The sequence below is a fragment of the Carcharhinus amblyrhynchos genome, chromosome 8, assembly GCF_965287045.1.
Source record: "Carcharhinus amblyrhynchos chromosome 8, sCarAmb.v2.hapA, whole genome shotgun sequence".
NCBI classification, from domain to species: Eukaryota; Metazoa; Chordata; class Chondrichthyes; order Carcharhiniformes; family Carcharhinidae; genus Carcharhinus; species Carcharhinus amblyrhynchos.
Window position 1 is genome coordinate 91,345,287 of NC_137331.1, and position 14,826 is coordinate 91,360,112.

The 14,826-nt window shown below is 40.2% G+C and overlaps 1 protein-coding gene across 1 annotated transcript in view; it reads right to left on the reverse strand.

Annotated features, from left to right (window-relative positions):
- Positions 1 to 14,826, reverse strand: part of LOC145346764 (SWI/SNF complex subunit SMARCC1-like) — a 174,649-nt gene that overhangs the window by 20,468 nt on the left and 139,355 nt on the right. The window contains exons 25-26 of the mRNA XM_080194463.1: positions 10,657 to 10,791; positions 3,188 to 3,443 (exon numbers count right to left, since the gene is read on the reverse strand). Of these exons, the coding sequence (XP_080050589.1) occupies positions 3,188 to 3,443; positions 10,657 to 10,791 (391 nt within the window). The remainder of the gene's footprint in view (positions 1 to 3,187; positions 3,444 to 10,656; positions 10,792 to 14,826) is intronic.

Sequence of the window (14,826 nt, forward strand, 5' to 3'; positions counted from 1 at the left end):
TAACCTATCAATTTCAAATTGAAATGGTCACATACAAGAATGACTGGTATGGGAAATTAAAATGCAACATTGCTGCATGAGAGGTGCTGTTAAAAAGCAGAAGTTAAAGTGTAACCAACTGGACTATTACTAATCTATAACCACTCTGCTTTCAACCGATGGAACTACTCTATTCCCTGGTGCTGAAATGCTTAACTTACATTTTAAAAACAACTGATACACAAGGTTTCAAAGCAAATTTTTCCTGCAGGATAGAAGACCTTACTCAATTCCTTGTAAAGGGACAGGCAATCTCACAGACAAATGCTAAGAACATAAAATAATGACTGCTTCAGTGAACAACACATTTCAGGCAATAATAAGAAAGAGAAACACAAAACAAGCTCTGATGGAAGCTTCTCACAATACTTCAACCCTCCCTTTTTCTCTTTCATTTTATCAATTCATCATCAGCTTAGCAAGGAAAAATAACTTCCCCAAATAAGCATCACCCTGGAGGGTAACAGTCTGAGAAGCTCTACACAATGACAAGAATAACCATTTCAAATTCTAAGCATTTAACTATAGCTAATTTTGTATGGCAACACTTGGAAAATGTATCAACTGTGAAGAGAAACTAGAATGTTCAAACAAGATCAAAATGGCTTCTGTTGATTACTTAGCAAGCAGCAGAGCTAATTTCACTGTTTTTTGCTTGTTCAAGAAAAACATAATTGAGAAGCCACTGATCTTTTCAAACATCATGATTGCTGTTGGGCAGAAATAAGACTGAAGATCTTAGATACAGTTGATGGAGCACCAAGTGGCATGTTATTTAGGGCACGGCAGTATTTATCTAGAAAGTGATCATACAACTTTCTTGGAAATTTACAGTCTAAAGGTGGATCATTATAAAGAACAATACTCTCTGGATATGCAGAGTGCTGGCAGGTGTCCTGAAACTGTGATAATGAATCTTCCATACTTCAGTGGTCCTTGTGATGTTGCTCCCACAATTGCTTCAAACAGAGTGTTCCAGGACTTCGATCGTTCACCATTCAGATGGCAAAATTCTGGAACTTCCAACATATAAACCATGGAATACTATGACAAGAACTTGAGTGGCTCAAAGCAGATGCCCATATGACAGCTAGCGCTGCAACACAAGCATAAACAAATCTTTCCCTCATGAAAATTAAATGATTAAACTGGCTAGAGCGTTGTGTTTGGATTGAGATTCACCAATGCAGGTTCTTTTTTGTTTTCAGTCTTATTAAATTAAGCAAACGTTAAGCAAAAACGTACTACCAGTATTTCAATCAAGAGAAATGGTGTTTGTGAAATCACACCACTCAGTGCAACTGTAATTTTCCAAATGAACAGCCCTAGCCATGGCTATAAACTACTAGTGGAAGTGGGAGGAACAGTTTGAGGTGTTGATGCAAGAAATGTATTAGCTTAATGTTAGTTTTTTGAAAGATTATCAATTACCTAAATTGGTGACATTGAGTCTTCATTTGATTGGTCATGCAAATAAAGCATGGATTCTGTACGTAATGGGCCTCAAGAACATGCTTGTTTTTGCAGTGCCAAGTAATTCTGCAGTCTTTACTGCTTGATCTTGAATGTTCCATACGCTGCTTTGGTTGAGCCACAACATTTGCCATCACAGTTGCCCAGGTGAAATTTTAATCACAATCTTCTCCTGATGTACTATCATGAGAGGAAAGTAGGGGCACAAAAAAAACAAAAAAAAGTAATACAGACTGCTCACCCACCAGAAACTGCATCTATTTAACCACTAACTGAGCTTATCTACAGTACACATGCTGGCATCCTGTAAGTATCCCAGGCTGGTGAGGTGGTGTCCTCTCCAGGTTTAAGGGCATGTCCGAAAAGATACTCACGTAACCAGGCAATGAATTGCTGGTGCCTTTAAACCTGCATGTCAATAACACTTGTCACCTTCAAACCATAACCACTAAAATGCTGTATAACATTGAAGGATAGGGTCATGCATTGGCTCCAGCATAGTTCATGTTCTGAACCAGAAATCTAACGGTCTAAAAAAAAACCGCAAAAACCAAATCCTTCTAGGGTGGTTTGAGAATGTGAATCCAATTTAAAGACATCAGAAACACTCTTGCATAAAGAGACCCTGGGACGTTTTTTTCCTCAAACAACCTGTATACAATTTCAGGCTCATACCAACGTGGCTAATTCTCAACTAAAAACTTTTAAGCTTTCGACCATTTCTACTTTGTCCCTGTTGATGCAGACAACTATATCACTTAAAGGTATAGTTGTCAACATCAACAGGGACGAAGTAGAAATGGTCGAAAGCTTAAAGTTTTTAGGTACCCAGTTCACCAACAACCTGTCCTCCATGCTGACACTGCAGTTAAGAAAGCTCACCAATGCTTCTACTTTGTCAGAAGACTAAAGAAATTTGGCATATCAGCTACGACTCAGTGGGGTCCACTATTTCTAGGGCCATTTCCCCATCCACCCTCCTTCAATTTGTCTCTGCTGAGCTGTGACACTAGGCCTCGAGAGACAAATGCGCTGCCTGGATCTTGTCCAGATTGAGTTAGAAGTTGGGTGAGTCAGGCATGGAAGAAATTTGGCAATCCAATGCTGATTGCCACTCCAAGAAAATTATTGTTCTATATGTTGAATCCTATAAGCAGTGGGCATTGTTGGTCAGAAGGCTTGTCGTCCACTCAACATGTCAGTTCCATTGACAAGACACACAAGATGCAGAAGAGTGGAACAAATTATTACTAGCATCGCTTATTGTTAAAGTTCTCAATTTTACACATTAAAGTGCAAAATTGCTGATGCAGGAAAATCTGTCATTACAATGGCATTTTATATCACTATGTGCTTATGATGCTTTCAAATTATACTGACAACCTGCACAACTGTTATGCTTCAAAATGTTCTCTTCCCCTAATCAATTACTCTTAAAACACAGTCAAGGTATCAGTTATTAACAAAACCTGTATTGTGCAAGTATGTCTATCATAACACCCCCACCCCCTCCCATTAGCACATCACAAGATGTATCAAAGGGGTAATGAAATTTGTCATGATGATTAACTGAGCTAACAATCATTAACTGGACACAAAATCTGTTTGTTCCATTATTCTTCTGATATTGTTGAAAATAAGGATATGATTTAATCACTGTAAAAACTGTACTGACCTAGTTGTTGCTGCATCTGATGGTGCATCATTGGATAAGGTGGTGGTGGGGTTGGACCTTGTTGTATCATTCCCATAGAACCCAGCTGCTGAATAACAGGGGTGGATGGGGTGTTTTGCGAATGCTGCTGTTGTTGCTGCTGCTGCTGCTGATGTTGCTGCTCCAGCTGCTGTCGGGCTCTCATTTCAGCATATTTCAACTGTTCCATGTGGAAGGCCTGCCGTTCGGTGAGCAGCTGCTGTCTCTGCTGTTCCAGCTGAAATATAGTGCAAGGTCAACACACATGGACACTGCCAATATACAAGCGTTTAAACTAATGTTCTGCCTTCAAAGACTGAAACCCTTGCTGTAGTGTCCGTCTGAAATGTCAGGACTGTCAAATAAAGTGATCTACCTTGGTGTAAATCTGGACTGTGATGGTAGGTTATTCAACCCCAACCAAGTATTATGGCCAAAACTAAAATCAACAGGACAGCACATATTGGGAATTGAAATTTAGAATTGGTCTTCAACCAATTCATCACGGAGTTGCACGTATATCAAGGGCTATAGTTTAACTGCAAGAGTTTATACAATTCTTTCTGTCTTCAACTTAATTGACAGATTTTTAAAAATATCGTTCCGGTTCTACCGCTGCATGTGCCAGCATGTGATCGTTTACAATCAGATAGTCATCTAGTTTTTTTTAAAAAATCTCTGATTCCTTTTATTACCCAAGCACAGCGTTGTGCAAATCACTTTATTCTACCTATTGGCAAAAATTCCAAATTGTATTACAGATGTACCATCACAGAGTTATTACAACACCATACAAAATCCCATATGTCTTGCTTTCAATCCCTGTACGTCACAGGAAGAACACAATGGGAGATCTGGAATTGTCAAATGAAGTATTTAATCCTGTTCATATGTGTGTTTTGGCTAAGAGGCCATTCACTCAATCTAGCCTGCTACATTTTGTTGGCTCAAAAGCTGGCAGCTCTAGACTTTTTTCAATTTCAAAGCCATTCTCCACATTACTTTCTTTCCAAAAAGTATCAAGTTAATTCTCTAATAGCTCAACCATAGGTCCAGTCATGGTATGCTGGGACAGTATTTTGTAGAATAATCATCGAAAGAGACCATTTGGCCCTCTGTGGCTACGCCACTTCTTTGGTAGAACTATTCAGCTGGTCCTAATTCTTTGACCTTCCCCACAGTCTTGTCAATTTCTTTCCTTAAAGTATTTATTCACTTCCTTTTGGAAGTTATAATCGTATCTGCTTCCAGCACCCTTCTAGGCATTGCATTCTGTAGCACGAAGTGTTTCGTTATATTGGCTTTGGTTTTTTCTCCAAATCAAAAATTCTACGTCTTCTGGTTACCACTGGAAACGGTTTCTCTTTGCTCCACTGACAAAGATTTTTGTGGCTTGGTTTGAATTTAAAGTTACATTCTTTGGCGAGGATAGAATGATGATATAATCTACATTCACGTAGTATGTGATATAAAGGATAAAAAGCCTTAAGGTGCTTTAGAGCTGCATGGAAAAATATCAAAGGAGTGATATTAGAAAGGGATAATCAAGTGCTAGGTCAAAGACATTCACTTTAAGGGATAGCTTCAAAGGGGAGAGGGAGAGAAAAAGAGACATAGGGGGAAATGGAGGAATTCAAAGAATTCTATAGCATGGGGTCCAAGCAACTGAAGGCACAACTAATGGTAGTACTCAAGGTCTGCATAAAATGCCAAAAAATGATGTGGACAGTCGCTGAGCAGAGACCGATAGCCAAGTTCTGCACACGAGGATGGCCTCAACCGGGATTTTGGATTCATGTCACACTATTTGTAACCCCCATGACTTATCTGGGCTTGCAACATCTCACTTACTGTCTTGTCTGAGACCATACACATCTCTTTAACCTATGCTTAATGCTATCTCACTCACATTGGCTGCACCTTTAAGACGACTAGCTGTAAAGACTCACATTCTAATCAGTATTCTGTAAACTGAGTGTGTGCCTTTATATGCACTGTTTGTGATCAGAACTCCCCACTCATCTGACGGAAGACCAGCACTCTGAAAGCTAGTGGCATTTGTTACCAAATAAACCTGTTGGACTTTAACCTGGTGTTGTGAGATTTCTTATTGTGTTAAAAATGGCAAAATCAGAGCAATGAAGTTGGAGGGGTATCAAAAGGATTGTGCAAAATTTTGAGTTCCCACATCAGGAAAAGCCAGTCTTCATCTAAGCAACTTCATAATTTTATATGGCTCACTCAGGATATGATTAATCTCATCTCCCAATATTATACCCGAGGCACTGAAATTTTCCTTTCGAAGTTTGTGCTCAAAACTGAATACAATCATCTGGCACTTGAAACAACTGCTGGAGTACCTTCTTGCATTTACATTCACATTCCATATCTCTGTTATGAAGTCCATCAAGTGACTCAACTCAACCCTTTTGACAGTGAGCTAGCTGGATCCTAAATTCGCTTGACTTTCCAGAAATAAAACCTTTATGCTTGCCTAATTCTACTCTAGTATTCATGTTTATTTCATTAGCAATACATCAGACTTAAAACAGAAATATAATGATTCCAGGGAAACCAACATTTTCCCAAGACAAGTCGGCAAACGTGCTCTTCAGCCCATGTAACACCTACTCTGTTCTTTTTCTGATGGCTACCCTCTGAACCACAACACAAATGAGGGTAACCAGCACTTAGCTTGCACACAAATACTTACATGCGCAGCCATGTCAGTAATATTAAGACTGTTCAGTTTTTGAACTAAATCTGCAATCTTCTGTTTTGCAAATTCTCTCAATAACTTAAGTGGATTTCACACCCTTACAAAAGTATGCCTGACATATGAATGGGGTAAAATTGGTTTCCACAGAAAGAGTAACATGTACAACTTGCCCTCTTGACCGACCAATGTATTAGTTGTTAACATTTTGATATTAATTACATTAGCAAAACAGTACTAAAACAGGTTTTGGACATATATTTGTCAATGCTAATTAGCCTATGTACAGAAGGAATAAGACTCCATGAAGTAAATGTATTACGAAGTGCAACATTGCATGTACCACATCAGTTAACAGGCAGCCACAAATGGAGAACAAGAACTATTATATTTCAAGTGCCCGTGTTAAATAAGTGTTGTAATATAAACAGTCACCACTCTTTCCCTGCCTTGCCTACTTAATAAGTTAGAACAATAGTAGGCTGAATTAATTATACAGCAGTCTCTTTATACGTTGCACACTATTAAATTGACAACTCACTTCATGGTTTTCGGAATCCTTTATCCAAAATATAAACAACATTTAGGAAGGCCTACTTCTTCAAAAGATATTGCATCACTTTGAGCACTGACAGAATATATTCAGAAAAATGAAAACCAAATAACTTTCTCATTTGTGATCCAAGATGATATTTTTCAATTAAGATCAAAATACATGGCTGAAAGATGAAAAATCTTATTGGCTACAGATTCTTCTCCATTAGGATTCCACATATAAAGCTTTTGTTTACTTTCCTCCTCTCATTATATTCAGCCAGTTAGCATTCACTTCCTGTTCAGGTTCAAAAGAGAGAATGTTATCCTGGTTATATCTATAAAAATTTTTTATTCATTTGTAGGACATGAATATTGCTGGCTGACCAGCATTTATTGCCCATCCCTAGTTACCCTGGAGGAGGTGATGGTGGTGAGCTGCCTTCTTGAATCACTGCAGTCCATATGCTGTGTTTTGACCCAAACTATCGCTAAGGAGGGAATTCCAGGATTTTGACCCAGCAACTGCGAAGGAACAACGATATATTTCCAAGTCAGAATCGTGAGTGGCTTGAAGGGGAACTTGCAGGTAGTGGTGTTCCCATTGTATCTACTGCTCTTGTCCTTCTAGTTGGAAGTGGTCCTGGATTTGGAAGGTACTGTCTAAGGATTTTTGGTGAATTAATTATGACCACATTAACACTGTTATTGTTGTTCCCACTTTGAGCAATGACAGAGCTGCAGTATCAGCACTATACAAATGGTGCTACAAAGCATAAAATGGTCTCAAGGTACAGCTAAAGTTTGGAATGACAAACTGTAATAACATTTCTGGGAAACCTTCATAATTCAAATGAATTCACAACACCATTACAGCAGACTAAAGTTGAATGATATTGGAACAGCATATTGTTATCACAACTGTTTAAATGTTAATATCTAAATACAATCTGGATTGTGGCACCTGGATTAATGAGAGAATTACAAGCTCAGGAGTCAACATCTGCATGAACACACAAGATTGAAGATTAAACTAGTCATGTAGGGGCCACTCAATAAACATTAATGTCCCATTTAAGTAAATTATACACACCTACAAACACTTAACTTACATGGCACTTCCACAATAGTCAGAGTTCCATATACGTCACTCATGATTTCAATGCTGGTTCAAGCCATTCTTGGCCACATATGTTGCAGTGAAGTTTGAAGCACTTTGAACAGATGTATTTTTGCAGCACCTTTAACAGGCACAAATCCCAAAGTGCTTCACTGATGTAATCAATAAAATTGAAAAACAATTATAAAAGGTAGCAATATTAGGAGAGGCAACCACTAATTTAGTCAATGAGTAGATTTCAAAGGTGGCTCTTAAAGGAGGTGTGGCTGGTGAAGCAGAGATTTTAAGAGAAAAGGAAAGAGAAGGGATCTAAGGAACTGAAGGCACAATGACCAATGGCAGTGTAAGCGAAACAGAAAGAATCCGATGAACAGCATTTGGAGCTTGAAGTCACAGAAATAAGGATGAGGAATTAAGCATAAGAATGAGCATCTTCAATACAACAAGCTAAGGATACCACGGGCCCGCAAGGGTGTGTGTGGCGCCTATGATCCCCTTGCAACTGAGGCATCCTGCTGACATTGGCAAATCCTGCAGTCTAGGCATCATGTTGGGCCTGTCCCAGGTTAAAATGGATACAGTGGGCTGACCAGGTCTACAACACTTCCATGACCACACGAATGCACCTGGAGGCTGACAACTGGGAACTGCCACACAAGTCCCAGTCCAGCCCTGAAATAACCAGGTGACATAGAAGCTCAGGGCTGCTGTGACCTTCATGGCTACCAGGAATGGATGTCCTCCTTGCCCATTGAAGTGTCAGGCTTGTGAGGACATGGCCCAGGTGCTGTACTGTCTCCACGCTTAGGCAGAGTCTTTGACAGCAACTGTGATCATCAGTTCCTTGTAGGACATGAGTGTCCTCTACTGTTCTGGCATGGCCTCGCTGTGGGCAGCGATGTCTTTTGGCCACCACAGCACAGCAACAATGATTACTGCCAGATCTTGGCAGCTGCAGGGGAGGTGGGGGGTGCCCTCCTTTTGCATATGCAGCACAATGCCTTCTGCATCTCCCCAGTGCAGGCGCACGGTTGCTGGTTTGTGACACAGAGCTGTCCCTCACCGCCCCCACTCCCCACCTGCCCTAAGGTATGGACCTTTGATACCACAGGCCATTGGCTGCAGCATGTGGCATACTGTGCTCATTACTATGGCACTCATGTGGAACATAAGGGTGACTGTGAAGATCCTCACTGGGGAACTCTTGCAGTGTAAACTTGCATTCATCCACCTGGACATCTGATGCAAAATGGCATACAGTTCAGACAATGGAGAAGCACATGTCTGACTTCCGTGGGATGGATACCCATTGTAGGGAGCACTGCACGGTTCATTGAAAGTGCAGAGCAGTGTGAACACCTACCAAGCTCCCTTGATTGGGACAACAGCTGTCAGGCCTGGTGCTTGCAACTGTTAGCAAGTTGCAAGCACTAAAATACACAGCTTTTCTAGCAGACCAATGGCAGGGTAACTGCTGTGACATTAGTGGGATTTGCGCTCAACCCCATAGGGAACACCTTGAAGGTTCTTCCAGGAGACAGGGAGAATACGCGCCACAGGAACCCCAACCCAGTGGCGACTTCCAACCTGAGGACCCCTCAGCCCAAGCACCCCCCCCCACAATCCCTGCACACATGAAGGCCCCTGTACCCCACCCCCCTGTACATGTCAGTGGTTGACTCACCCTCTTGCACCCCAGAGCTTGGTACTCACCTCCTCGGTCACCCTCACAACTACTGCACCTGAACTTTAAGGGATTGATACTAATTCATTTGTGTGACATCTCATTGAAAGGATGGGAACATTTTGGAGGGAGGGGGGTACCATACACGACTGCATGCCAAAATTACTGATGAAATTGAAATCCAGTCAGTCAATCTCATGCTAATCAGCCTAGCGTCCTTTCTGGGCATGATCTGATTTGCGCCATTGGAAAGGGGCCAGGAGGATTGCAAATGCTTTTGTGCCTTTTTAGGCCCATATGGTATTTTCCAAGATTGATGCAAACCATGCCAGGTGCAGTGATGTGATACAGGAGCAAAGATATTTTGAGTGCCTTGGGGGAAGTTCAGCATGTGGGCAGAAGTCGGATCAGAGAGATTCAACAGATTGGCCAATAAGATTGGGACCAAAAAAAATCCATGAACTCCTTGCATTTGTTAAGCAAGTAAAAGCAGAGGAAAAAGAGGAGGAGGATTTGAGGAAAATGTCAACAGTGAAGAGAAGTTGTGTGATCTTAAAATTCCAGAAATAGGTAAGAAATAGCCAAGACCGTTAAGTATCTCAACAAACTTTTCCAGCAAGATAAATCTTAGAATAGGTTGTCCACAACCAGGTTGCAAACAACAAGACAAGGGAGAAGCTCTTGATTCAGATCTGGCAAGTTATTCAACTAATAGGTAGAAAAAAGAGAGATATATAAGGGAATTATGGGATTTGGGAATATTGTGAGTGGAGTTCAGGTAAAAGCTTAGCCATGATCGAAATAGCAGAGAAGGCTCAAAGGCTGAATGGTCAATTCCTGCTACTTGTTATGTTCTAAGAAATTCTGAAAAGGTGAGTCAGAGAAAGTAGGAACTTCACATCAGCACCGTCAAGCCTGTTGTTTAGCTGCTTTGAAATGTTACACCATTTTTGAGTATGAAGATAGTGCTTTGCTTGCAAGAGCCTGTTAAAACTGTGCGTCCTATAAATTTATCAATAAATTATGCTCTCTTGACACCCTCTGAGTTCTAATTCCTTCAGAACCTCTTACACCATGAACGTTCTAATGTCACATGGGTGGTTTTACCCAAAGAATGGGCCTTGATGTAACTCAGCAACATCTGGTTATTGATGGATAAAGCAACTATGTGAGAAGTGCTAGGTCTGTGCCCCAGGACCTGAAGCAGCAAAGATGAAGGTTACACTAGTAGGAATGACAAGGAGAATCAAGATTTTGGTGGGTGAAAAGAGCAAAAAATAGACTGAGAAGACGTTACAACAATTTGATCCAAATGGCCTTTCTCTGGCCTCAAATGTTTATCTGATTAAATCTTATTATGAACTGTTACTCAAATATATTGCGAATAAAGAACTTACCGCTTCTCTCTCTCGGTCCATAATGGTTTCCAATTCCTCAAAGTGACGAAGTTTTATCTCCAGTTTCTTCATTTGAGTCTCCACCAAAAGGGCAACAAGTGATTTGATCTTCCGTTCTTCCACCGCTGCAAGGTGCTGAAGTAAGTGGGTGAATAGATTTATTAACGAAAAGAAAAATAAACCAAAAATTCACCATCAATTCCCCCTCTTGACATGGATTGTATATTTAACATGGAAGGGAAAACAACAATGGAGAAATTGGAACCAAATGTTGAAATTACACAAAACATCTGTAATCAAATTAACAGCATCAAATGAGATCCTTAGCTGGTTATTTTCCACAGTTAGCTGTTCCGATTTAGTGAAATGGAACTCTAACAATTTATAGATCAGATTATTACCAGCCAGTTTCAATTGTCAAATTTAAGCATGATCTAATTGTGATCTTCTGCTTGCAGCTATTTCTGCCAGGAGATCTGCTGTCATGGTATACCACGTTCATCTGTCTTAGGTCATCTTCAGATCTGCCATAGCTTACTTGCAATTATTTGTGATATCCATCATCAAATACGTTTGGGCCAATCTCTCTGTTACTTCCATTTCAGCCTCCAGAAGAGATCTCTGTAGTTTTTCAGCTCTGAACAAATGTCCAAAACAGTGACATTTTATTTTCTGGATCAAACTTCTTTTCAAGAATCTGGGGGGGTTACCCTTGACCAGAAACTGAATGGACCTAGCCATATAAATATTGTGGCTATCAGAGAAGGTCAGCGGTTACAACTCCTGACTCCCCAAAACCTGTCCACCATCTATAAAGGGACAAATCAGGAGTCTGATGGATTACTCTCCACTTGCCTGGATGAGTGCATCTCAACAACATTCAAGCACCTCAATATCATGCAGCCCGCTTGATTGCTACCCTTTCTACAAACATTCAATCCTTGCATCACTGATGAACAGTGGCAGTTGTTTGCATCATTTACAAGATGCACTGTAGGAACTCAAAGTTCCTTAGGCAGGGACTTTCAAAACCACAACCACTACCCATCTAGACCAGTGGTGGGCAACCTGCTTGCAGCCCATCAAGGTTCTGATTGTGGCCCATGAGCAAGATAGCTACATTTCACTAGTTTCCATCCACATAGCTTTCTTCTGGCCAATATAACTGAAGAGATACACATGTAAAGCAACAGCACATGAAGTGAGGTGCTGAGGTATCTCTGAACATTTGAAAAATAAAGCAGATTAGCAAAACTAGTTGGTGACATCTGCTTAAGAGATAAAAAGTAAGCATGATAATGCATAAGTTTTAGAATGCATAAATTTTAGCATAGTACTCTGACTGACTATCCTTTATATCATAGGACTGTGAGAATAAGATCACTGACCATCTTTGCAATCGGCGAGCAGCGAATGAAGGTATGCCTTTAAAAGGTCCAAAAATAGTTACAGCTCAATGATCAGTCAATAACATGAAATGACAACCATATCAATAATGATGAAACATCGTGCACCAAAAATTGTAGCCAATGCTTCTTTTCCTGGCTGAATATAGCTAGATTCAGCATTAGTCAGAGTAATCGAAGCAAATGCTATTGGTCGTTCTTCTCCCAAAGGCATATTATGTGAAACGACTGCCCCGATTTCATAGGGTAGCTTCGGATGAAAATGAACCAATACTTCAGATTTCTGCAAAGCGCCTTTGACATTCAATGCTTTCTCACATTCTGTTGTCTGGTGCTATGATTGTTTCTTACACAACTTCATTCTCAAAACCATTGCGTAACATATTAAGAAAACAAATTTTCCATAATAATTAACTGATCCTAGAAAGGACCTCAATTATGTCACATTCGTTAGATGTGTTACTTCTAAAATAGTTTCCATCTTTTTAGGTGCTTTATGTATATCTTTATTATCAGTAACGTGACCCAAATACTGGACAGAGATCTGGAAAAAGCCATACTTTTCCTTCTTGATACAGATCATGTGAAGACATTCCAATGTTGCTTCCAAATTATTCAAGTGCTCCTGTTCACTGAACCCTATAATTAGAATATCATCTAGGTAACACTGTACATCAGGGAGACAACTTTAAATCTGAACCATCAATCTTTGGAGTAGGGCTGTGCAGAAGTTATTCCAAAAGGCAAACTACTACAACAAAAAAGACCTTTTATGAGTTACAATTGTTAGCATTGATTGAGATTCAATGACTACATTCATCTGTAAATATGCTTGTGAAAGAACAATCTTGCTGAATTTCTGTCTGTTAACACAACAAACAAATTTTCAATCAAGGGAAGCAGATATCGATCAGCACACAACACTGGAATTATGGTCGTTTCAAAAACACCACAAATATTAACTGAACCTCCTGGTTTTATCACAGGCATGATGGGAGTAGCCCAGGCACTCACTGTAACCTGCTCTAACATACCAGTGTTAACAAGTCACACTAATTATTCTTCAACCTTGGAATGAATTCCATGTAACACCGCTCTCCTTCTGAGACATTTTGGTTGACTATTTTCACTTCAACTCCCTTCACTGAACCAAGTATCTCTTGAAATGCACTTGGGAAATGGGAAAGGTAGCCAACTATGGCTTACAAGGGAAATTAGAGATGGCATTAGATCCAAGGAAGGGGCATACAAATTGGCTAGAAAAAACAACAGATCTGGAGGTTTGGGAGTAATTTAGAATTCTGCAAAATGAGGGCCAACTGATTAGAGGAGGAAAATAGAGTTTGCCAGGAACATAAATACTGACTGTAAGAGTTTCTAGTATGTGAAGAGAAAAAGATTGGTGAAGACCAATGTCAGAAACAGGGGAATTTATAATGGGAACAACAAAATGGCTGACCAACTAAATATGTATGTTGCATCTGTTTTCACAAAAGAGGACGCAAATAACATCAGAAATGTTAGGGAACACAGGGTTTAGCGAGAGGGAGAAACTAAAGGAAATCTATATTAGAGAAATGGTATTACTAAATTGATAGAGTTGAAGACAGATAAGTCCCCAGGGCCTGTTAATTTACATCCCAGAGTACTTAAGGAAGTGGCCTTAACTGTAGTGGATGCATTGGTGGTTATATTTTAAGATTCTGTAGACCTGCAGATTGGAGGGTAGTTAATGTAACCCCACTATTTAAAAAGGGAAAATAGGGAATTAGACCAGTCAGCCTGATGTTGGCAGTGGGGAAAATTCTAGAGTCCATCCCAAAGACACTTGAAAATAGTGGTAGAATTGGACAGTCAGCATGGATTTACAAAACGGACATCATGCTCAACTAATGTATAGGAACTCTTTGAGGATATAACTGGTAGACTTGATGAGAGGGAGCCAGTGATTTATTTAAACTTTCAGAAAGCTTTCAACAAGGTCCCACATAAGACATTAGCCCGTAAAATTAAAGGACATGGGGTTGAGAGTAGTATATGAAGACAGATGGAAAACCGATTAGCAGGCAGGAAACAAGAAGTAGGAATAAATGAATCTTTTTTCCAAATGGCAGGCAGTGCTCAGGGATCAGTGCTGGGACCCCAGCTATTCACTATATATATTAATGATTTAGATGAGGGAACAAAAGATAGGTTTTGCCAAATTTGTAGATGGCACAAAGCTGGGTGGGGAGAGTAAGCTGGGTGAAGAGGATGCAGAGATTCATCTGAGAGATCTGGAGATTGGTGGAGTTACTGATAGTGCTGGGATTGTCAGAGGATACAACATGATACAGATAGATTGAAGACTTGGGCACGGTTATGGCAGATAGTATTTAATCTGGACAAATGCAAGGTGATGCATTTTGGAAGATCAAATTTAGGTGATCAAATTGGGTAGGCTACATTTGGAGTAACGTGCACAGTTCTAGTTGCCACACTACCAGAAGAATGTGGGAGTTTGGAGAGAGTGTAAAAAAGATTCACCAGGAGGTTGCCTGGTCTCAAGAGTGTTGACTAAGAGGAGAAGTTGAATGAAGTAGGATTGTTTTCACTGGAAAGACAGAGGCTGAGGAAAGACCTGATAGAGGTCAACAAAATTATGAAGGGCTTGGACAGAATGGACAGTGAGGGGCTTTTTTCCAGGATGAACGTGTCAGTTGTAAAGGGGCACAAGTTCAAGGTGAGAGGGGGAAAAAGGTTGAGACTGACGTGCGAGGGAAGC